The sequence below is a fragment of the Apostichopus japonicus genome, chromosome 17, assembly GCF_037975245.1.
Source record: "Apostichopus japonicus isolate 1M-3 chromosome 17, ASM3797524v1, whole genome shotgun sequence".
In the NCBI taxonomy this organism is placed as follows: Eukaryota; Metazoa; Echinodermata; class Holothuroidea; order Aspidochirotida; family Stichopodidae; genus Apostichopus; species Apostichopus japonicus.
In genome coordinates this window covers 21,179,391-21,202,730 of record NC_092577.1, presented here as the reverse complement: position 1 = coordinate 21,202,730, position 23,340 = coordinate 21,179,391, and the positions used below count along the sequence as shown (strand labels likewise).

The 23,340-nt window shown below is 37.8% G+C and overlaps 2 protein-coding genes and 1 long non-coding RNA gene across 3 annotated transcripts; 2 read left to right on the top strand and 1 right to left on the bottom strand.

The window, feature by feature from the left end:
- Positions 1 to 383: 383 nt before the first annotated feature.
- On the bottom strand, positions 384 to 5,124 carry LOC139985229 (uncharacterized). Its single transcript, XR_011799363.1, has 3 exons — positions 4,662 to 5,124; positions 3,751 to 3,825; positions 384 to 2,710 (listed from the first exon to the last, which is right to left on the bottom strand). It is a non-coding gene; the product is annotated as an uncharacterized lncRNA (long non-coding RNA).
- Positions 5,125 to 5,301: 177 nt separating this feature from the next.
- LOC139954718 (uncharacterized) lies at positions 5,302 to 6,735 on the top strand. The gene has a single exon (XM_071954636.1). It carries the CDS (start codon positions 5,707 to 5,709, stop codon positions 6,733 to 6,735), a length of 1,029 nt encoding a protein of 342 aa, XP_071810737.1. The 5' UTR covers positions 5,302 to 5,706.
- Positions 6,736 to 6,984: 249 nt separating this feature from the next.
- Positions 6,985 to 7,383, top strand: LOC139954717 (uncharacterized). The gene has a single exon (XM_071954635.1). The coding sequence runs from the start codon at positions 6,985 to 6,987 to the stop codon at positions 7,381 to 7,383; it is 399 nt and encodes a 132-aa protein (XP_071810736.1).
- Positions 7,384 to 23,340: the final 15,957 nt, after the last annotated feature.

Genomic DNA, 23,340 nt, shown 5'->3' with positions numbered 1-23,340 from the left:
CAATCCTATCAACAACCTTTGGTAGAGTGATGGTAATTTCTTTCGTTTGTTTATAGACAGTAGTAACCTATGTGGGATGATGGTGGGTGGGGCTGTGGGAGGAGTTTTTGTTACTCCAAGCAGTGAAACATTGTTGAATGTTAACTGATTATTTCATTGTTTTCAAGTTTATAGAGAGTGGTAACCTAAGCAGGGTGGAGGGGAAGGAGTGTTATTGTTCTTCCAAGGAGTGAAAGAAGTTTGCAAATTATGCTGAAAGGTAAAATACTTACTTCATGTTTTGAAAGGTATGAAACGACACAATCAGGGGAAAAAGTTAGAATGTACCTGTAGGTAACAAATAGCAAATGCAGATCCAAATAATACAGATGTGAGAACTCCAAATAAAGGTATAAAAGTTCAAATATAGTTGATGACAATGTATTCTCTTTTCTTTCTCTCAAAAATGAAGTATTATCACAGCCATTGTGATGTGTTATAGACAGTTAAAAACCATGAATACTATCAGACCAAGTTGCCAAGATTGTACTACTTTTAATTTTGATAAATGACCTCTTAAACAGCCAAGTTTCATCTATTACAGGGGCTGGACTACAGTAGGTAGTCTAACAAAGATACTAGAACATCATAACCCTACTAAAAGCCCCATTCACCTGCATGTTTAACCATTACAATAATATGTTCTTAGTCTAGATAGAAGTTCTGACTAAATGCTACTCACCACTGGATAAGACTGCAGTTTGCCACCTCAGATGCATGCAAAACTCAGTGGCAATACTTTAGACTTTAAGGCATCAAGTGTGTTACAAGTATAAAATGGTATTGAATGTAATCCAAGGGCTCTGTTTTTGACATGAAAATCAAAGAACATGCTTTGCTTGACTTGTAAAATAGTAATATTAAAGTGGATTTAAATCAAATGAACGAGTAAAGTAGGGAGTCTTTAAATAACTAGTAAATTTAGCACACATCAAGACTTAACTTTATGTAACATCTCTTCCAGCCATTAAGAGTGCTAATCAATAAAAACTCAAGTGAAATAAAACTGCATTCCGTTTCCTTAATTAACCATTGTAGCTTAGGAATGCCCCATGTCAGCTGAACTTGCAAATCTAGACTGGTACTGTGCAAGTAAAACACTCATACTAGGCTTTGGAGCGCTGCTAATATTTGGTTTGATGATTTTTGGGTGATCTTCAGGTAGGCCTACTCTGGCCGATAAATGGCACTGATTCTCTTGTCTGAGCAGAAAGACAGTTTTCATCAATTCAGGAATGTAACCAAAAGCCTTAGGCAATTTTTGAGGTGCCCATTGTTTTGATCTTTTACTATACTTTGCCCGATACATTGGTTAGCCATCAACAGTTGAACCATATGCTCGTTCAATGTGATAGTTGTGATCAATAGCAGCCAGTAGCATTCTAGTTACATATCCATCATAAGAATAAGCACAACGTTTATTGGCATACATTAGCATATGATTGTGAAATGATTCAAGAGAACCAGTATGCTTGAAATTTTGTAATATGGAAAAGTGTTCAGAAATTGCTTCTTGAGTATGACAGACCTAAGGGCTTCATGTGACGGTGATCCTCTCTTTAGATGGCTTACTATGGTCGTTTTCACATAAGTGGTGATGACTACATTCACCTGGTGTACCATCAATTGACAACAACCACTGGTGTTCGCCTACAATGTGATGAAGAAGTGATAGCAAATTGACTTGATTTTGATATCATTACCGCCGCACTCTTTAGTGGAGTACCAGAAATGATTACGTTATAGCAGGCATACATAAGTGCAGATCAGTGTTCTCTTTGGCATTTGCTACGTTAGAGAGTTTCCAGACAAGGTTCTTTGCCCCATGCCAAACATCCACTTGATGAGAAATTCCATCATATATTGTACACTTTTTTAGCAGTGCCTTTATCAGAACATGGGCATCTGTCACTACTTCACAGATTTTAAATTATTTCATTAGAAAATCCAAGCCTCTCTCAAATCCAACTCTTTCCATGTTTGGACTTTTCCCCCCTACTTCCCTAACATCAACTACCTCTAAATGCAACATTTTTTTAAGAATCTTCATCCATGAAGCTGTAAGTACAGTATTGGGCACAATGCCCAAGGGATTCTGTTCTAGCATGTCCTGCTACACATAAACCTCTGTCTTTAAGTTTGCAGAATTCTGCCTTTTGGACCTTCTGCCAAGTAGCTGTAACAGCTGGAGTTAATACATACAACCTTTGAACACGTAGAAATGTTGTGTTGCTTACAAAAAAAAAAATTGGAAACTTTTAAATACAAAGCCATTTTAGAATACTTCTTTCCTGAAATGGTTACAGCTGACGAAATTTGAATGTTACCTGAAAAGATACCACAAAATCTGTTTTGTGAGTACTATTTTCCACACACATGGCCGGCCATCTTCACACTTCCAAGAAAAAATCATTGCTGTACCAATAGCACTCCATTGATAAAATATTATTTTAGTACAGTTAGTGTGTGTGCAGTACTCCCCATGTATTAACTTCAGCAGTTCTAACAATTTGTTTATAGATACAAAACATTTCGCTTCCTCAATTATACCAAGAGTTTCCCCTGAGGGGCAGTTATCTGGAAGAGACTCTTCACTCTGTATTTCTGAGGAGTCCATCTCAAGCTCTGGGGGAACACCTCACTCCCTACAGTTTCATTAGGGAGTAATTCTCTGGGAAAAGAAAATCCAAAAATTTAGTCAACAGGTATATTAGTAATAGATTATTGAAGCCTATTTGCATCATTACTGTAATGTAAGTGCAGAGGCACAACAGTTCAGTCATGGTATCTGTATTTTTTTTTGTGGGGGGGGGGGGCAGTGTGGTATACTTGACATGCAAGGGGCATAAAATAGGGAGATATTGTGGGGGCCAGGGGTAACCTCTTATGGCCTTTCTCCCCATGTTGACATGCCAAAATTTAGAGCTACTTTTGAAAACCTGACAAAGAAATTCACGAACCAGTGATTATTTAACATGGCAAAGATTCCTCCTCAAAATTCACTTGAGCATTAATACTTTGTTACTTGATAGCACAAACTTCCCCAAATTGGCAAGTACTGGCACTAGGAATCATCCTTGAGTACACCTAATTAATTGACAGTCACCACATGGTTGTAGACACAAGTGCTATAATGGCCAACAATACAGTACTTGCCTGTGTGAAGACAAATTTGGCTTGACCACTGAAATAGTACAGTGTGTTTCATCATGAATTTGTGCAAAGGGGCGTTCAGTATGGCTAGCATTACCTACACCTGTAGATATTCAATCTCCCGTGTTGTTTTTGCCTAAAACAGGGTACTCTTGGTGGAATTTGCTATAGGCAGGGAAGATTGTAATGAATATTTTGTATAGTTCTGGTAAAGCATGGAATATAGGAATTTTCAATGGCCAAAATTGTTGACCTAATAAACCACATTTAGCAGAGTATTTAAGCAGGATGTATACCCCAACTTCACTATGGAATAGGTCATACATGAAACCGTAGGCCTTAGCTTAGCTTACTTTAACTGATTTTGTTTCACTTCATTTCTTGAAACTTTAAATGAGAATGAAAATAGTTCCTCACTTGACAGTAGCCTATGGCTGGCTCCACACTGTACAGCAGTGTGAACTTGCAGGTTATATTCCATTTAAATTACACTGATAACTGTATCCATAGAAACTTCCATACAGTAACTATGTGATAGTCTTTACTATATATACTCACCCTTCATCAATACACAATAGTTCTTCTTCACCATGGGATAGGGCTGCAATACCTTCTTCATCACTGTGAAACGACCTTCAACAAAGTGTAACAAAAACAAGCAGTTGCAAGGGCTGTCAAAGCACAAATTTCACTCACACCACTTTCTACTTAACAGAACAACACGTTTTTATGTATAAGTCTTCATCAACTTTGGTCTGATGTGACTCCAGCAATTGAATACAACCAGCTAGGCAATTTATCATGCAAACTTGAGGTTTCCCCCTCCCACACAAGATATATTCACGTTGAAGATATATTCTAATTAGTAGGAGTTGTATGTGGATCACCAGCAAGATATATTCACGTTGAAGATATATTCTAATTAGTAGGAGTTGTATGTGGATCACCAGTTATAACTGGTGATCCACATACAACTCCTACTAATTAGAATATATCTTCAACGTGAATATATCTTGTGTGGGAGGGGGACACCTCAAGTTCGATCTAAACATATTTTACACCTGTTCTCATGATGAGAGGATAAACTGTCCTCAGATACAATCTTACAAGTTTCAAACTGAGAAAATAAAGCCCTGGCACTACTTCAGTTCATCATTGAGGTAAATCAATACTGATATTGTCCATAACTAAAAATAAGTCCAAAGAGGTCCCTTGACAGAATAAAACCTACACAAAGAAGTTAGGCCTCGAGGCTTTAGCAACGAAAATTAGGCCTGAGCCTATTCCTAATCAATTATTTGAAAGGTTCTTGGAATACTGTATGTACTTGCTTCACCTTGATCGCGAGAAAGCAATTGACTTTCAGTTATAGGCCTACATCAATGTATGACTTGTTCACCTATGGTTGGAGGACCTAGGCATATCAAACATTTTTAAAAGTTTATGCATGCTGAAAGTTACGCACTTACCAGCAAAAACGACATGCAGTGAGATGACATTCAAGGAGGTGTCCACAATGTGTTGAGGAAACCGTTAGGTCTTTGTCACCTATCCCTCGACTTTCTTTAAATTCACCTCGTTTCGTCTCGAAGCCTTTTTTTTTTCGTCGAACCCACTCATCAAAGCGTCGGAAAGAACAACCGATGTTGACCTCCGTTCTTTTAATTTCCGCTTTAAATATCTAATTCACGGTAGCCTATTGTCAATAAAACAGTCACTCCCTTCATTGTGTACTGGGCTTTCCCTATATGAAACTGTACATGTAGCAGACTGCATACAGGAGAAAGTTGCCGATGTTCGTCGCGGTGATCATTCGTAAAAGTACTGAGTGACGTCACCTTCGTGACGTCAGAGAAATGTACTGTACCAAACTCTGACGTCCAGAAGAAATATTCTAAAAGCCACTACGTCACGACCACGCCTCTTTAATCATGTCAAATGAAGTTGTATTATAACGGGAATGACTATTAGCTGGATGATACGCGTCTATGTACAAATTTGCTGAGGGTTGGCGTATATGTTTATATCTGAGATGGCACTATGTGATCAGCTGTGAAAAATGTATTGGTAGTACAGCCAGTTGATTTGTGATGCAATTAAATTAATGCAGAAAAAGTCAGGAATGAGGAGTCTCTGGGTCTATGTAAAGGTTATTGTTGGTTTTGTTGACTTTGTCAAAGAAAACATGGCAAGTACTATTCATGGTTGTTAACTGTGTAGTTAAACATGCTAATAACAGCATGAATACTTTTTGACATTGACAATATTGGTGGTAGGGGTGTCTGGGAATGGGCTACTATATTAGTTAGTACTCCCCTCTTAAATTCTCGGGAAAAGGTAATGTTTTGTGATTGTAGGAAGTTATGGCATTGTGCAACAGATTGTTCAAAGCTATCACTATATTGTGAATGTGCAAGACTACGAGGTCTGTTTGGTTCACAGACTAAACTTCATTTACCCTGGTGCTAAGTGATCCAGTCCAAAGAATCAACCATTTTCAACTTCAATATCAAGATGACAGAACAGTACATCTGCATTGACTGCCAGAAGCCAGTGAGAAAGAGACAAGAGGCCTTGCTGTGTGATGGCTGTAATCGATGGCAACATCGCATCTGCGCAACAGGGATAAGCCGTGAGGAATACAGAATGGCCGTAGCTCAAGAAACAGATGTAGAGTGGATTTGCTTCCCATGCCAGCTCCAGGCCGCCAATCCCATCGCTGAGAGCACCCGACTTTCACATCGATCAATTCAACAAGCCCTTGGTGGATTTGATATTCCAGAAATCATGCAAGAGTCGTCCATCGAAGAACATGCTCCCCAACAATATGATGGAAGCGACTCATCAGAAACTACATACCAAATCATCACAGATGGTTCACAGAAAGGAAAAGAAAAGTTAGCAGACAGTGATGGGTACACGTATACAGTAAAGACCCAGCGAGCGAATGGAAACAGAACCTGGACATGTAGCGTTCGAAACAAAGCTATGTGGTGCAAGGCTACGGTTCTGCAGAAAGGCACAAGTTTTACGCGAGGTACCCAGGCCCATATTCACCCAGGTAAACTTGGCGCCAAATTGGCAACTAAGATTTCAGCGGAAGTGAAGAAGACAGCTGCCCGAGAGATCTTCACATCAGCTGCAGAGATTGTGAACAAGGTAATGCTCGAGGAAGGAATCCAGGAAGCAACAGAACCCTTAGAGGCGCTCCAGAAACCCGTCAATCTCGCAAGAAGAGCAATCAGACACCGACAAAAGATGAGACCTGCTGAACCACAAGACCTACAGTTCGAGATTGATGAGAGTCACATTCCTAGTGATTTCCTCCGAAAAGACGGGAAACGGCACCTGATGTTCGCAAGTGACAAAATGATAGAACTGCTTTCAAAATCCAAAACATGGTACATCGATGGGACATTCAAGGTTGTGGATGATCCGTTCAGCCAGCTGATGTCCATACATTCCTTCGTTCGCAGTGGAGATAACATGAAGCAGGTGCCCCTCATGTTTGTTTTGATGTCGGCAAAACGCGAAAAAGACTAACAGCCTTCAGAACTTTTCGGTAAACTCACCACCACCCAAAAGAGTGACAGAGATGGTATTAGACTTTGAAAGGGCTGTTTGGAATGCTATCCCTCGCGTATTTCCGCACGTCACAATAAGAGGCTGCGCCTTCCATTGGACACTGTATATGGAGGAAAATTCAAGAGATCGGACTTGCCCCAGCATATCGGAACGACGATGGAACACACAAACTGTGCCGACAGCTCATAGCCTTGCCATATCTGCTGCATGAACACATACAGCCGGTGTTTGAAAAATTGGAGCAGAAGGGCCACAACAGTCAAAATACAGGAGCTTGTTGAATACATCCGACGCCAATGGATAGAAGAAAGCCTCTGGAAGCCACCTACATGGAGTGTCTTCAGACAACCTGTTCGCACCAACAACGATGTCGAGGGCTGGCACGGGGCCCTGAATCGCCATGCTCGCAGAGGAAATTTAACTTTCTACCTTCTTATCATAGTGTCTGATAACAAACTGCATCGTAGACAACGCAAACAATATCGCTTGGTCCAGGGACAGCTAATTGCCCTTTGGGATTCTTACATCGCCGGTGAAAGAAACGCCCGTCAGCTGTTACGAAAGTGCGCCTACCTCGTCTCACCCAACATCGATGGAAAGAAATAGGCTTGAGTAACTTCTGAGCTGAAATATAGCGTAAATGGCTATCAGGACCTAACTCCTCGCCTGTTCCTACGGGGAGAAAAGAGGGCATGGGCAGGGCCCTTGGGGGTAGTTCCCAAGTGCACTCAACCATGACAATATCTACAAGATAAAATTGCAAAACACAATGATTATATTGCGAAAACTTCAACAATAAAAATTCTTATAACAATAAGAAAGTTTTATGACTAAATTACCAGTTGTTATGATCGTATTTCCAAAAACTTTATATTTTGTGAAAAAGAACTTTATCACAAATAAAAAAAGTACTTTATGAAATTACCAAAAACTTCATGATTTTATTGCGAAAATTTATATCACGAAAAAAATATATATTCTTTCCATTTTTTATTACATTTCATGAAAAAGAAAGAATCTCTATCAAAAAAAATTACCTGAACAAATTACCAAAAAATATCATGATCATATTACAAATAAATGATATTTTGAAAAACAATTTGTGACCACAAATAAAAAATAAAATAAAAAAATCATGATTCGGTAAATAAAAATACAAAAAGGGGGGCATGGACTCTCTCCAATGTCAATAGATGTCGATATTAGACAACTTTATGGAACCCCTCTACCTTTCTCTCAGTTGGTATTTCCCAAATTCCCACATAGTCTCAACCATTGTCAAATCAAAAGATAACAAAAGCACGATTAGGAAGAAAGGGCTCTCTGAAGATGTTGAGATATCGATATAAATAAATCGTTTAGAAAAATGATGTCTGTGACACGTTGCTGCAGTGTCGTCTTTCTTTTATTGATAAACTAAATTCAACAACTGTGTAAGATTTTTGAAAGGAAAAAAAAGGAAGAAAAAAAAGGGAAGAAAACAGTGTTACTAGTAAAACGGTGACAAATAAGCCAAACTGAAATGATCTTGTAACTTTTAAGTAAGTGTTTAAAACTTTCGGCACTAAAGGGCATCATTACTTTACACTTGACAAAACATTCTAGGTGGCCTTAACAACATAGGAAGAAATATTCAGCCAACCAGAACCTGTGGCCTCTAGGTCCACTTAAAACTTAGCATATACTTACACAACTGAAGGTAAACAAGTACAGTAGAAAGTAGTTTAATAGCAACTGCAAACATCTTTCGACCCGGACTTTACTATTTTTCATGCCAAAGATAATGTTTCTCATTCGTGTTCATAGCATTTTGTATTCAATAATACTAATATTTGTAAAACAGATTGCGTCAAATATCTTGGCTTTATGATTGATGATAAATTGTCATTCAAGCCACATATTCATGACCTTTGTAATAGTCTTGTTTAATTAAGTTTAATTGCATTTTCTATCGCCTCGGGGATTCGCTCACTCCCTCTGTAGCTATTCAGCTTTACTATTCACTGGTTTGTTGTAAGATATCTTATGGTGCTGAAATTTATGGCATGGCTAAAGCTACCATACTTAAGCCTTTACAAATCCACCAAAATAGAATGTTAAAAACCATTACTTTTCAACATCGACGTTATCCTACCAGTACTTTGCACAAAGACCTTGGTATTGTTAAGGTCAGCGACATTCATGTTCTCAAGTATTTCAACAATATTCTCCCCGAGTCTTTAGTGATTTTCCTTAATCCCTGTAATTCCGAGTATATTCGTAACAGTACGAGGAATAATACCCATTTTTCTGTTTGCAGACATCACACGAAACACGGTAAATTACTCTTGAACAACTACGTACTGCTACAAAACCTGGAAAGCGCTTCCAAATGATATAGAAACTGTAAAATCTTATGTAACGTTTAAGCGAAAACTAAAGCCCACCTAATTGAAAACTACGCTGACTGAGTATTGATTATCCCATGTTTATTTATCTCTACTCTTAATTGTTACTTCTTTCTTTTGTTTTTTGTTATTTTTGGTCGCAAGCTCGATTAACTACTATTGTTTTTCTAGTGTCCTGTTTATACTATACCACTTTTACCTTATGTATAGACGAAATAAATGAAATGAGGTATCAGTTCATAACTAAGAACGAGCTCACAGTCACAGGCCTAAGCAAGCAGAACCACGTGTAAACAACCCCCACCATAGTAGTACTATAGTAGCCTAGTCCGCTATACAAATCATACCCTGTTTAATTTTACTTTACACTCCCTTATTAAATATACAGATAAAGAAACGCCGACAAGCAACAAATCAACAACATACCGTTACATCTGTACTGAATTTAAGTTATACGTTAGAATATTAAATAAACTACATTCTTGTTGTAGAACTTGTTCACCGACAAGCAAAACATGTAACGTTACAACACTAAAGGTAATCGAACGATAAATTCCATACTTCAAAATGTCAAATATCAACAGGGGCACGTACCGTCAATTTTACTTCGTCAAAATAAACGATAAGTGATTTCACTCAATTTAAAATATTATAGAGATATATTTATATTGTATAGTATACGCATCCAAAATCTTTTTTCATTCCTCTTGTATAATATTTTTGGTTTTCCTTAATTCGTTAATTCACTAATACTGCGTAGGCCTATACTTTTTTCTACGATATAGTCCATGATTTATTTAGCGCCTGTAATTCAACTTGCATGCCAATAACTTAGCAAAATTATAACTTTAAAAAATTAATATATATTCACAACTGTGAATGAATCTGATAAGACGGGGACGTTGACTTACGGGGACGTTTTCACCAAAAGCGGGGACGTTTTGGTAAAGGGACGTTTTGACTGGTAAGCAACCAAATAAAGACCGCACCAAAATCCAAAACTACCGCCCAGTTAGTCTCCTCCCAGCCTTAGGCAAGATTTTTGAAAGAATAATAGATAACCGCACTAGAACTAAATGATCACTTCTCCCCGTCTCAGGTTTCCGTACAGAGAAATCTGCAATAAAGCAAACTCTTCGTCTTCCGAAGAAATTCGAATCGGTTTCATAAAAAAAACATACCACTGCCCTCTTTCTTGATGCCGAAAAGGCGTTTGAGAAAACTTGGCACAACGGCATAAGAATTAAGCTACCAAACTATAACCTTCCCTCCAATTATAGCAGACTTCTTTCCTTAGTGATCGCAACACAAAAATATAGTACAAAAACCAACATTCAAACCCTATTCCACTTCATGCAGGCACCCCTCAGGGCGCTGTTCTCAGCACCCTCCTCTACACCCTTTTTGTAAATGATCTAAACAACCCCCCTCTCAAATTGCAACTATAGTCAGTACGTTGACGATATAGCCATTTGGAGCAGCAGTAAAAATATTCACATAGCGGAACTAAATCTCAAAAAAGCAATTACACATCTCGAAAACTGGTGCTCAATGTGGAGAATAAAAATAAACCCCTGAAAATCTAACTTAGTCAATTTCTCCTTTAAAAACTCTAAATACCGTAACCATATTTCCAAAATCAATCTTTTTAACACTTCAATCACTGCCTCTCCCAATGCAACCTTCCTCGGTATAACGTTTGATAATAAATTATCCTTTAACCTACATTGTAATAGAACTGCAGAACGCTGCTGGTCCCACCTTAAATACATCCAAATCCTCTCACACAAGTATAATTTCCCTGCGAAAACCACTATCCAAATGTACAATTCCAAAATAAAACCAATTCTCAGTTACGGAAGCATCTCTTTGCTTACCATTTCAAATTGCAATAAAATTTTTTTAAATAGAATCCACACCACAGGTTATCGACTTGCCCTAAAAATCCCTTCTTATATAAGGTACCTCTCACGTTCTCCTCGCAGGAAAATGGTTATTCACCCTACTCGTAGAATTTAATACCAAACTATATAAAAACAACCTAGACAATGATCCATTGATCAATAAACTCGTGTTGAAACATAATGTAGCATTAACTAACTTCCTAAATAACCACCACATCTCTGTATTCAAACTTCTTACTTAAAGCCTCACCCCTATAGAAGGTCCATTTCCTAAGTGGGTGTAACCCCCAAATTCCAGGTGTACTTTAAGTACAATTCAAAATCTCTAACTAAGTAGCAACCACTGCCGACCCAAACAATAGAAACCGCTCTGTCTTTAAATCCCATTTACTTAGAAATTCCTCCCCCTTTAGTAACCCCTACCTAATTGGCTCTTCAGTTCTGACCTGTTTATTTATGGCTTCTTTACAATGTTAATTGAACAAAACTTCACTTCTCAGCATCTCCCTGTTTGAAAAATAGACAACCTTGCGTATAAAAAAGTGTCTATTCTACAAAACTTAAATATTATCCCCCGTAGGACCTCTTGCAAGGTCGAACAGGGGTAAACTCCTTTAATTTGATTTTGACATACCACCGTTTTTGGATACAAATGATACAGTATATATACCCTAAGTTAAGCCTTAGCCAACGGTATTGCTGAAGACAGGCAAGGCTGGACAATGCTTAGCCTACATTAGTAAAATGCCTTATTTTATGGAGCTATTGTGATTTTTTGGCCCACAATTAACTTATAATACGAAGCCATGTTTCAATTATGTCCAAAAATTAAATTTATAACAGTTAGCCTTAACCAGGGTGGGAATTAATATTTGGCTTTGGGGGACTAGTTTGGATAATGAAAAGTTGAAACGCCCCCTTAATGTATTTACGAGGGCTTTTTGAAGGTTTAGGGGGGCTCTTTTCCAAAGTTCAATATATGCTGTTTACGCAAATGGTTGTAACCATTCAACAGGATAAAATAAGCACAACTGCCCTATTACTGGTGTTGCGACCAGTATAGCAAATTCGTTAAAAGTTTAATCGCAAAAATTTGCAATCGTTAAGCAAATAATGTCAATCCACCGATTATATGACGAGTACCAATAACCCATCAACTGAAATAGAAAACAGGTTTACTTCCGCTGGTGCCTTTTCCTTAAGGCATGTATGTTTTTGTGTGTGGATAAAATCACATACCTATGTTCGGCTAACATGTGGTTGAAGGTTGCAGTATTTCATGGATATTTCAGTTGTAGCTAAACTGCGTCACAATTTCAGCGAATAAAGAGATGCTTAGGCTAGATTTTCCTGTTGACTACGTGTGGTGTTCGCCTACCATGCGCGCCACAATAGCAGCAAGAACAGTATGTAAACGAAGCTATGAAAAGTATTGTTTTTTGCGGTTATTTTGCAAACCGATGGTTAGGTTACATTTCCCATTGGTACTGAAATTGCTTAGTGGAGGCCGTAATTTGCAATTAACTGTGTGGAGATTTTGCGTGACCCTCTGGCACTACTTCAAATTTTATGCGGGATTCGGAAAATTGTTTGCGCGATTCGCGCTGCTACTGCAATGCCTAGCTAAAACAAATGCATGTCACAATTAATTTTACACAGACACCTGATATAACGAGGGCGATTTTCATATATTTCTCTTTTCTTTTTCGCCCTCGCAATTGTGCTTTAGGAGGGCTTTTTTAGCACTTGCGAGGGCGACTCGACCTTCGGCCTGCTTATTTCCGACCCTGGCCTTGACATTTCACTTCCATGCTGTGCGCGTAGAGGTGGGCAAATGTACGCACAAAGTTAGGAGGGGTACATTATTAATCCGGTAGCATAGTGGGCTTGTTATTGAGGATTTTAAGGATCCGATCAATGATCCTAATGAAAGATAATCCAGAACAACCACCTGCAAGCATTTTTCATGTTAGACCAAATAGTATTTCCTCCAAATATACTATTCACTACATATATAATGTGTAGAATTGGGCGAGCTTTGACCCCAAGATGCCTCTTTTCCATCACAAAATTGCCCATGTGCTAGGCCTATACAGATATTCATGATTGACAAATTTGGCATCAGTTTGTCCAGTTTTTAATTGCAGCCTTTTCTTTTAATAGTTTATACAAATAGTCAAGGCTTATTCATCTTTCATTGTAAGTCAAACAAATTGTTTTTAATGGTATGTACCTGTAAAGGTTGAGGAGTTCATATTTCTGCTTTCTTTAAGAGGGTTAGGTAAGCTGGCCTACTGTTAAATATCTTAAATATGGAGGCACCTCAATCAAGGTTTCAAGTCAAAGATGCGCCTAAGCCTGTTACTATGTACCAAGGGTAGTTAGGACACAAGGGCTGATTAACATGCGGGAGGGGGACGGTTGACCAAAACTTAGGAGCCAGAGCTGTTTCACTGATGAGGAGTTTGTGGAGCAGTTTTTAGCAACATTTTGCTTATTTGACCTGTGGCCTCCTGACATTTCACCCTTTAGCTAACTTATGACAACGTAAAAGTTTTCAGTCTTATATAGGCTACTTCACATATATGCTATTGTGAAGTCAAAATTCACCCAAAGACACACATACATGAAACATATTTTCTTCCCCCACCCCAGTTGGTACTTGCCAGCCAATGGGATAAGGTTATCATAAGGTGCCCACTAGCCCACCAACTTACAGATCAATACCACAAGGGATGGAGGGTAGGCTCCTAGTGTGTTTACAGTCAATTGTTTTATGCAAAAACAGGTCACCAATATGACCAATATCTCCCTGTCTGTAAATGTATACAAGGATTACATAATACAGTCACAACACAAAAAGTGACAATAGTTTGGAATAAAAGCGGTGATAAATTGATTAAACAGATCGTCATTTTGTTCTACAATTTTACAGGGCAGGTTGCGAATGAAGACCCAGAAGAAGCAGTGGGTAAGAAGAAAAATTATACTTCTAAGAGAATGGAAACCATTTCATTGTGTTTTGGATAAAAGCTTTGTCAATTGCATCATGGAAACAACAGGAATCAGTAATGGAACAATTGAAAACCTTCATGTAAGAAATTTTAGTGGCTCAGCCGTACGTGTTTATATTGTGGATATACTCTCTGGTGTCCTATTGCTAGATATGTGAGGAATGTGCAATCACACAACTTTTCATGCGGAATTTGCCCAAGATTCCTCCTTTTTTTCATCTGGGCACATGCATGCAATGGTAGATAACCTTCACTGAAACGTATTACACATGGAAAATAACCCCTAGCGAAATTGTAACCACCTAAAATAATATTAGTGTTTGAATGCATCATTGACCACCATAGAGTGGGGACTCGTAGTCCTGGGGGAGGAGTGAGGGGTGTTGGTTCGAATATCCTATCTAAGCCTCAGTTTCTTTGTATATTTCAAATTTCATGGACGTTTCTCCAAGGCAGTCAGACGTTCTAATATGGTGACTCGTGTATTAATGTTCTTCATTTCATTTCTTGCTGTGTCCAGCAGTGCAGGAGGCTGATGTACGAGAGAGAAAGAAACGAGAAGAATCCTCTATGGCCAAGTCACCTGTATGTAAGTATGACAGTTTATTGTTCTGGATATGTAGGGGCACCAAGAATTATGGGAAGAGGGATAAATGGCAAGAATGATCGAAAAAATCATATGTTATTGGATTCAGGAAATTTGAGAAAAAAGTTCCACTTAAATGAGGGAAGTCGATCAGCTCCTTTACACTTTGCAGACTACATCATTGCCTAATAAATAAAATGATGTTATTGAAGTTTTTTACGAAGTCAGTTTAAACATTACATAACTGATTTTGTCGTAACAAAATAGATAATAGAGGGACAAAGAAAAAAGGTAATTAATCTTAACTAAAACAATTACCTTCATTGACCTGTAATATACTGAAGTAGAACATGGTAGAACTAGATGTATTAATGTAGTAACTGGTGAGGCTCATATTCCTCTAGTTATGCTGTAGATTTTGAAAACTACATGGAGTCATGTTCCATGCAAGAAACAGTGATCAGTTTCACATTGTATTAAAATGTATGAATTTTGTATCTGCTTTAGCTGTTCATGACTCTCAAACATCTGCATTATATCCTTTGGCTGTTTGATTCTTTTTCAAAGTCTTCTTTTTCGAAGTCTTACCAATATTAAGCTATATAACTAGAATATATAGTGATAATAAATATACCCCAAATATTTATTTCTTGTGCAGAAGGACTCTCATGTGCATGTGGCATACAAGTCAGAACTATGTTTTCCCTAGTAGCAGTTCCTTTTTTCCCCAGGCAAACGTTATTGCATTCCAAATGAATGATATTGACAGTTTAAATCTCCCTCATCGACACATGCAATGGTTAACAACCTTTATATCAGGTAGCCCACAGTAACAAAAGGAGGATAACCCTGCAGACTTTGTGACCCCATAATGTTTGTGTTTGTAAATTGGTTGGATGGATCATTTCATTGATATGAATTATCATGAGAGCAATTGGGCAACTAAATTTAGTAAGCTACAGTAATATACTGTATTATTACATGTAATTGCTAGTTGAGTAAAGGGATGGATATAATTTGGTGCCATAAGTTCTAGTTATTTCCTGGTGTCTGCTATCATTTGGTTGAATAAAATATCTTAGTTGCATGTTTTAGGAGAGATGAAAAATCGCTGACATTTGCTTCAAGATGACTACATGCAGCTACTGGAATTATCAATTAGTCATAAAGCATAGACATTTTAAGCTGACAACATGCTATCATTATCTTATTTGAATTGATTTGTATATCCTCATCAAACTCAATTGTTTGAACAGTATTTAATTTTGTCCTGTGTCCAGCAGTGCAGGAGGCTGATGTAAGAGAGAGAAAAAAGGGGAAGAATCCTCCATGGCCAACAAGTCACCTGTATGTAAGTATGACAGTTTGCGAAGATCTATATGACAGGGTATGTCAAGAAGTGTGTTTACAAAATGTTACAAAATCTTTAAGAGTAACAAGTTCATGAAAATAAAGGGATTAGGATAAATGGGAGGCTCAATTTGTGACACTTTCACTTGGCCTGCACTCAGGGCAAAAGAAATAAACCAATCACTGCAGTATTGGAATGCTGACAAAATTGCTATCGATCAAATTAGAATGAATATTTACTTTTCTTCACAATACAACTTGATCACCGCGTGGGATGAGATCCTCCTTGCATACTCATATGGATCGGAAGGTAGCAGGTACGGTAAACCGATTTTAGTAGACAGGACACACTTGGTTATAAGCTCCATTAGTTAACTTTTGGCCAAGAATTAATCAGTTGCCGTCAAAGGTGGCAATTGCTCTCATTGTGCTAGACGAAATCTGTTTAAACAATAATATTGTTTATGATTCAGATTTTTATTTGGGTAAATGCAATTATCAAATCATGTGAAAATCTGGCAAATGAGTCAAAGCAAGGAAGGACAGCTATTTGAAGAAAAAAAAAACATCATTAGATGAGCCCCCTTGGGCATGCAAACAGCTAGAGTTTATTTGAAGACAACAAAATGTGTACAATTCTTTGTGGGAATCAACTCAACCAAGGAAGAGTTTGCAGAAGTGCTCCCATATTAAAGATGTTTTCATGCTTTAACTACACAGATGACTTTAGGCTTTGCTTGTATAAATATTACTTGAGCATCATGATGCACCTTAGTAAGAAAGCAGGCTAAAGTTGACCCTTTTTCTGGATTTGGAATGACAGAGTAAAGTTTTATTTAAGGACTGGAGACTCTTCCAGTATCTTGTTTTTATCTATGCGTATGTGATGAAAGGCAGGTTGTTATTACTGGTGCACCTTAATATAATGAAAAGGTTTAACCCTATTAACAAGTTCACATACCCTGACCAGAATAAGGTATTATATGTGGATGATTCCCAAGTTTCCTAATTGCATCTACAGCGAGCTGCTGCAGCAATCATTTCCAACACCAGACAAAATGAGTATTGGATATTTGTTTATTGTACACATATATTCATACATTGTGACTGCATTAGTTTAAAATCTGCTGAATATCAATGAGCATTTGCAAGACAACACTTCCTTGGGTTGTTTTACCTTCTGTTGTATGTCAGGCGTCAGGTACGTACCATGGTGTAAAACTTTATCATGAAACAGAATTTCATATATAGTTCTTTCATATTTGTGAAGTCATGTTCAAGCTGAATTAACATGGATTTAACTGTTAATTTTCCTCATTTGTTGCACTTAGGAAATACATTCAGTGGAGTGAGAGGGCTTCAAGATGTGTGGTGAAAAAAATATGAAATTTTTACATAAAAGGCCAGAGTAAATAATATCATAGATGTTTGCTCATGAATATTAATGAGATCAAATGAGTTAATGTTAATATCTTCAAATTCGTAAATCAGGCAACTGTAAGCTTTGTTTTCCTCAAACTTGGTGTTGGTGGGTGGTCTTGGAAGGTACGTACACATGCTTGTTAGTGTTGCACATGAAATAATACGTGCATTGAGGGATGAAGGCTTACTGATACTTCTCTCGCAAAACTTGTTTGCATGAGAACTAAGGAAGGGAATGATTTACCATTACCTTACATGATGTAGGTGTGTGACCCACATAGTCAGTTGCTTAACCTCCTTCATTTTGGTGCTCATATGATTAATGTAGCCACAGTCTCAAGCATAAACATATTCGAATTGCAAAAATACAGCTACCAAATGTTGGATGTTTTTCAAACTTTGTTATGTTGACATTGGAAGATATTTGGAAAGCTGCTGATATATGCTGTACAACTGATATCATGCATGAGAGACAAGTCTTAGCATTATTGACAAACAAAAGTTTGGTCTTGTTTGCATATAAAAGCTTTTTCAACAAAGTACCACTGGAATTATAACCATTCATGATCATCCTCCCCCTCATAATATTTTATAAGCAAAAACAAATAAATTCTATTTCGTAGAGTTTCTTTTCCCAACCAGGTGGCAATGAGATCAAAGATTTTCTGGGAGAAGGCGCTATTGACAAAACGTTTGATTGGTGGAGAGTCAAGACCAACATTTTCAATGACACGAACAAACACAAACTAAGGGAAAGGAAGATCAAAAATGAAGATGTTATAGTCCTAGATTTAGTGTACTGGTTTCTAATTTTACTGTGATAATCCATAATCTAAGTAATGAATATAATTATCACTGACAGTGTGGCCATAAATGTGTATCTGTTCAAGTGTTTTAAAACAGTACAGAGAAACCTGCAAATGAGGACCTTCTGTATACCAACTTGATCTCATTTTCTCTATTTTCAGTAGATAGGCTACTGAAAGTGTCGAATATAAACTTTCAGTTATTACAATTGATTCTTGCAATGAGATAAAAGTTTTTCTGGGAGAAGGCGCTATTGACAAAAAGTTTGATTGGTGGGCAGTCAGGACCAACATTTTCAATGAGATGAACAAACACAAATTAAGGGAAAGGAAGAGATAAGAAGATGTTATAGTCCTAGATTTAGTGTATTGGTTTCAAATTTTACTGTGAGATTATGAGATCATTGATTAGTAACTTAGAGCCCTCTTTCATAATCCATAATCTAAGTAATGGATATAGTTATCACTGACAGTGTGGACACAAATGTTTACCTGTTCATATATTAAAAGCATGTCTGATCGACTGTTCATTCAATCCTTTCATATTTAATTTTTTTTCTCATCCTCATGTAGCATGCTAATACTTACGAAAGATGACTCACCGATCTGCTTAAAGTCAACCATTGGTATAAACCAACACACATGCAAACAAGTATACAGGTTCTGACAAGCAATGTATCCAAGCAGGCAGGTGCAGTTCTACAATAAGACCACAATTGACAAATCGATTACGTAATCACAGAAACTTTTTTCAAGTAAGAGAATACTATAGTTTTCCCATTCAGCAGATTTTCAAGCTTATTGCATTGTTTTGTTTTCAAAAATACTATGTAATTTTATTGCTCATTGAAACTTCTCACGGAGCACTCACAATCATGTGATGTACAACTTTCTTCACTACCATCACTGAAGATGAGGAGTTACAATCCTAGACAAAACACTACTGCTAAAATCTAGTTTACTATGTATGTTTTCTTCAAGATTTCAAGGCCTTTACTTTCCTTTACTTTCCTAGTATAGCTTACTCCCGATGAACAACACAAAATATGCATATCAGTTTTAGTCTACATTAATTCAAAGCTGCAGTTATTTTTTTTTCAGGTGCCATAATAATCTCGATCAATTATATTAAAAACATCTTGAATGCTTCAATGTTTCCTTTCTTAATATTTATGCTTTCTTCATTGGTTTGTGTTTCATCAAGAGTCAGGTACTGTGATCATATGCATTGTGTTTCTGGTAACATTGAAGAAGTCTTAGTGAACATAGGCTGTGATGGGGAGGGAAAGGATGTATGATTGATGAATTGCTGACCAATGTCATTGAATATGCTAGACATGGATCTTCCATCTAGCCAAGTGGATTAAAGCCCATATCCGTCACGATAATCACAAGTCTGCGCCTCCCCCCCTCCTTGACCCAAGCCCAACATCTGACTCCCTATTCACGCTAGTGTTCCAACAATAGTTCCAACAAAAGTTTACTGAATACAATCCATGGCCAAAAAACCCCTTTCCACACATAACTACAACCGGCCGCACCTCAACACCTCCCCCCCTCCCACCAACAAAAGAATGCCTCTTTGAAAGCAACTTGTACCCTAATTTAATGTCATATGGTGACCACAATATGCCTGAAGTATAATAGCTTTGTTAAAGACCGAGCTAATTAAGTTTTCCTCGGTGGAAAAATCTCAGCAAGCTATGTTTGAGGTTATAGCTACACAGATTAGGGAGGTAGAAGTGTCCCATGAACACTACAAACCGACTGCTAAGACTAGAACTTCGTAAAAGACGAGAAGGAAAGCACCATCCATATCAAAATAGCTACTACTTTGATTCTGGATATTTTACAGAGGGAATCTGACCGACTTTTGCTAGTTATGTTTCCAACGGACATTGACAGCATTCTCTGATCAAGAATAGTGTTCGACCGATAATAGGTTAGATAATCGGCATCGAGTCGATTATCAGACAATCGGTAAATAATAAGCATCGGGAAAATCCATTGCGCTACCGATTATTTGGAACCGATTGTTACGTTCCAAAATGAAGGATTGTATTTTCCGCGCTTTTGATTCACCACAACCACAACGGGAGTAAAAAGTAGATCATTCGCTATCTTTCGTGTAACGCTATCGTTAGTCCGTCACGCGAGTTTGCACTAATGCTGTTCGATATACTATCCAGTTTTTGCAGTTAACATCATACAGTATACCCGCGATAAGCTTAGAGGGACGACGTTATTATTTTTTTTCACTTCGCTTCTTGCATCTATTCTAACAAAACCTGTTATCATGGTTACCGATTGATAAGAAAGATTAATTGTCTGTAGTAAATATTACAACCAAATCAATATACTTTGAACCACTTTGGCCGTTTCACCCTAGGTGAAAACTAGAAAGTGAGAACGATAACATTAGGCTTTGTTCATTCTGAGTTGTACGTACATTAGGCTAGTCTGGCTAGAGAACGGTTCAGCTTAATAATTGTTCAGTTTCAAAATACGCCCAAGATTTTCACAGGCGCCAAACTCCTACATATCCCTAGAAATTTTTCGCGGCAGTCCTCAGTAGTTCTACTGCATTACAGTATTTTGTGATTGGGCAACATTCTTAGGCCTACGCATATTTTTGTGAAATTCCCGAAGCAACTTTCTATTTTTCTGACCGAATATACTATACGTGCAAAAATATCACCTTTGTAGTAACTTAACTCCTTACTTAACTCCTTAACTCCTAACTCCTTACGTAGTAACTTACCCCACTGACTAAAGCAAGTCTGATTTCCAGCCACACGCTTTCCCACATGTTGTTAAGTCAATGGAGAAGCGCCATTCTTACTGTGTATGATCGCTACGATGGCAAAATAGTGTTGCTATAGACTCATAAAATAGGAAATGTGTATACTGACAATTGAAAGTTACATTAGCTGATTATATTTTCAGCAACTTTATTGGTTAGAATTGCTGATAATGCAGTCAACTTATTCTTATATAACATTCTTTCATATAACATGCAATGGATGAATGACACACAAACTTAAACCATATCGACAAGAGAATTGTATAAAAGCACACATTATGTGAACATATGTACTGTACTCTTAACTGTGAATAGGGCGACATATGCAAGTGTCTCTCTATCGTACTAAAAATTGTTTGAAGTACGTAAACAAGACACAGTGACTATCGCTTTTCTGATATATCTGCCAATGGATTGCATAAAAGATGCGATCCAAGTTCAATGCAAAGTCTGCGGTGAATTTATCCTTAACGACGCACTTCCATTAAGACTTACATGTGGCTTTAAATTGAAAGTCCATCCAAGGTGGGGTTTTTGACGGTGTCCTGGTACTGTACACTTTAGGGTTATATATATAGATATATCTACATATATATATCTTTATATGTAAATGTAGCTATATTCTAGTACATTGAAAAAGTCTTAAACGATTCGGATATCCAAATATAATATTCTATTAATATACGAAAACTGTGGGCCTATGCTAATTTACCTCTCGACTGTTCCCTGTTTCATTGCTGAAAACTTTCAAGAATATGATTTCAAATAAACCTGCTGAAGGTACTATAATGCTATCTCATATAGGTACCGTACTGGTGGGCGATCAATACGTATATACATATATCAATATATATCATCATCAATCCAATTATGGTCGGGAATGACCTAGGACTGTGGGCGATCTTTGGTGGCTACATCTCAGTTATCGGAATTTGGGTCCGTAACGGAGTAGGATTGCACGGGTGAGATCAGGGGTCGGGGGTACATGTCCCCCAATATTTTAGGTGGGGATATAGTATCTAATATCCCCCAATGTTTGGTGGGATCATTTTTTTAGGGCTTTAAGTAGAAAATAATGCGTAACATTATATATCGAAATCATATTTGGCGGTGGCTAAAACAGATGCTGTATGAGGTAAATGACTCTTCGTAGTCGTGCCCTGTGACCGTATAGCATGTTGTCACTCGTGATTATTATCATGTCTGTACATCTCTTGTGTAAGAACGTAGAATAATATATATGAGTACTGTCACTCCTATCCCATATGGAACGCGAAAAGGGAATTTCGTTGTCTAAGCTAAGTTTCTTGCTGTCTAAAATAAAGTTGTTGCTGTTTTACCATGTTGTTGCTGAAACTTACGTTGTTGTCTAAACTTACGTTGCTGTCTAAACCTACGTTGCCGTGTTAAGTTGGATCCGTTGTCTAAACTAACGTTATTGGCCAAACACGTGATATAAAAATATGGGTTTTTCGCGCGAAATTCAACTTGCGCTGTATATACATACACGTCGTTAATTTACTGACCAATTACGAAATAATCAGTAAGATTGACACGTATCCCGACCCAATTACAAACCGGTCAATGCTCTCCACCATGCTACATACATGTACTGACCCCGCCCACTTTGCTCCTCTAGTAACTCCCGTATATACGAAGAACAAAGGCGGCCTTGTCTACGGGACTGTTTTCCTAAACCCAGGCAGCAAGAATCAACTCGTGCGTATGGTAATCATATTATGAAGCCCACGTGGTTGAGCAATTGTTGAACAGCGCTGATGGCAACAACATAAGTTTTGACAACGAAATCAGTTTGGTTGTCTAAACTAAAGTTGTTGCTGGTGTTTTACCATGCTGTTGCTGAAACTCACGTTGGTGTATAAAATTCAGTTCCATAATCCCACTTGTTCGAGTTGCACATGCCTCGATTGTACCTGTTTCACTCACATGCTCGTAACTTAGGAGTCACATTTGACAAAAATGTCAACACGGAGTGTGATGTAAATAATATCTGCCAGGCTGCATTTCTCGCGCTTCATAAGACTACTGAGCGACTTGTCCATGCTGTTATTACATCATGCTTGGACTACTGCAATAGTGTGCTCTTTTAGTCTCCCTGATAGTGAAGTGGCTAAATTGCAACGCATTCAAAACTCTGCTGCCAGGCTGATCACTCGCACTAGCCCTGTCTCTCACATCACCCCAATACTTCATGACCTTCATTGGCCACCTGTCAAACTGCGTATTGATTACAAGGTACTCCTGTTAACCTTTAAAGGATTGGTTCAGTT

Excerpts from the sequence above, each read along its gene's own strand:
- LOC139954718 (XM_071954636.1), top strand. The coding sequence starts at position 5,707 with ATGACAGAACAGTACATCTGCATTGACTGCCAGAAGCCAGTGAGAAAG.
- LOC139954717 (XM_071954635.1), top strand. The coding sequence starts at position 6,985 with ATGAACACATACAGCCGGTGTTTGAAAAATTGGAGCAGAAGGGCCACA.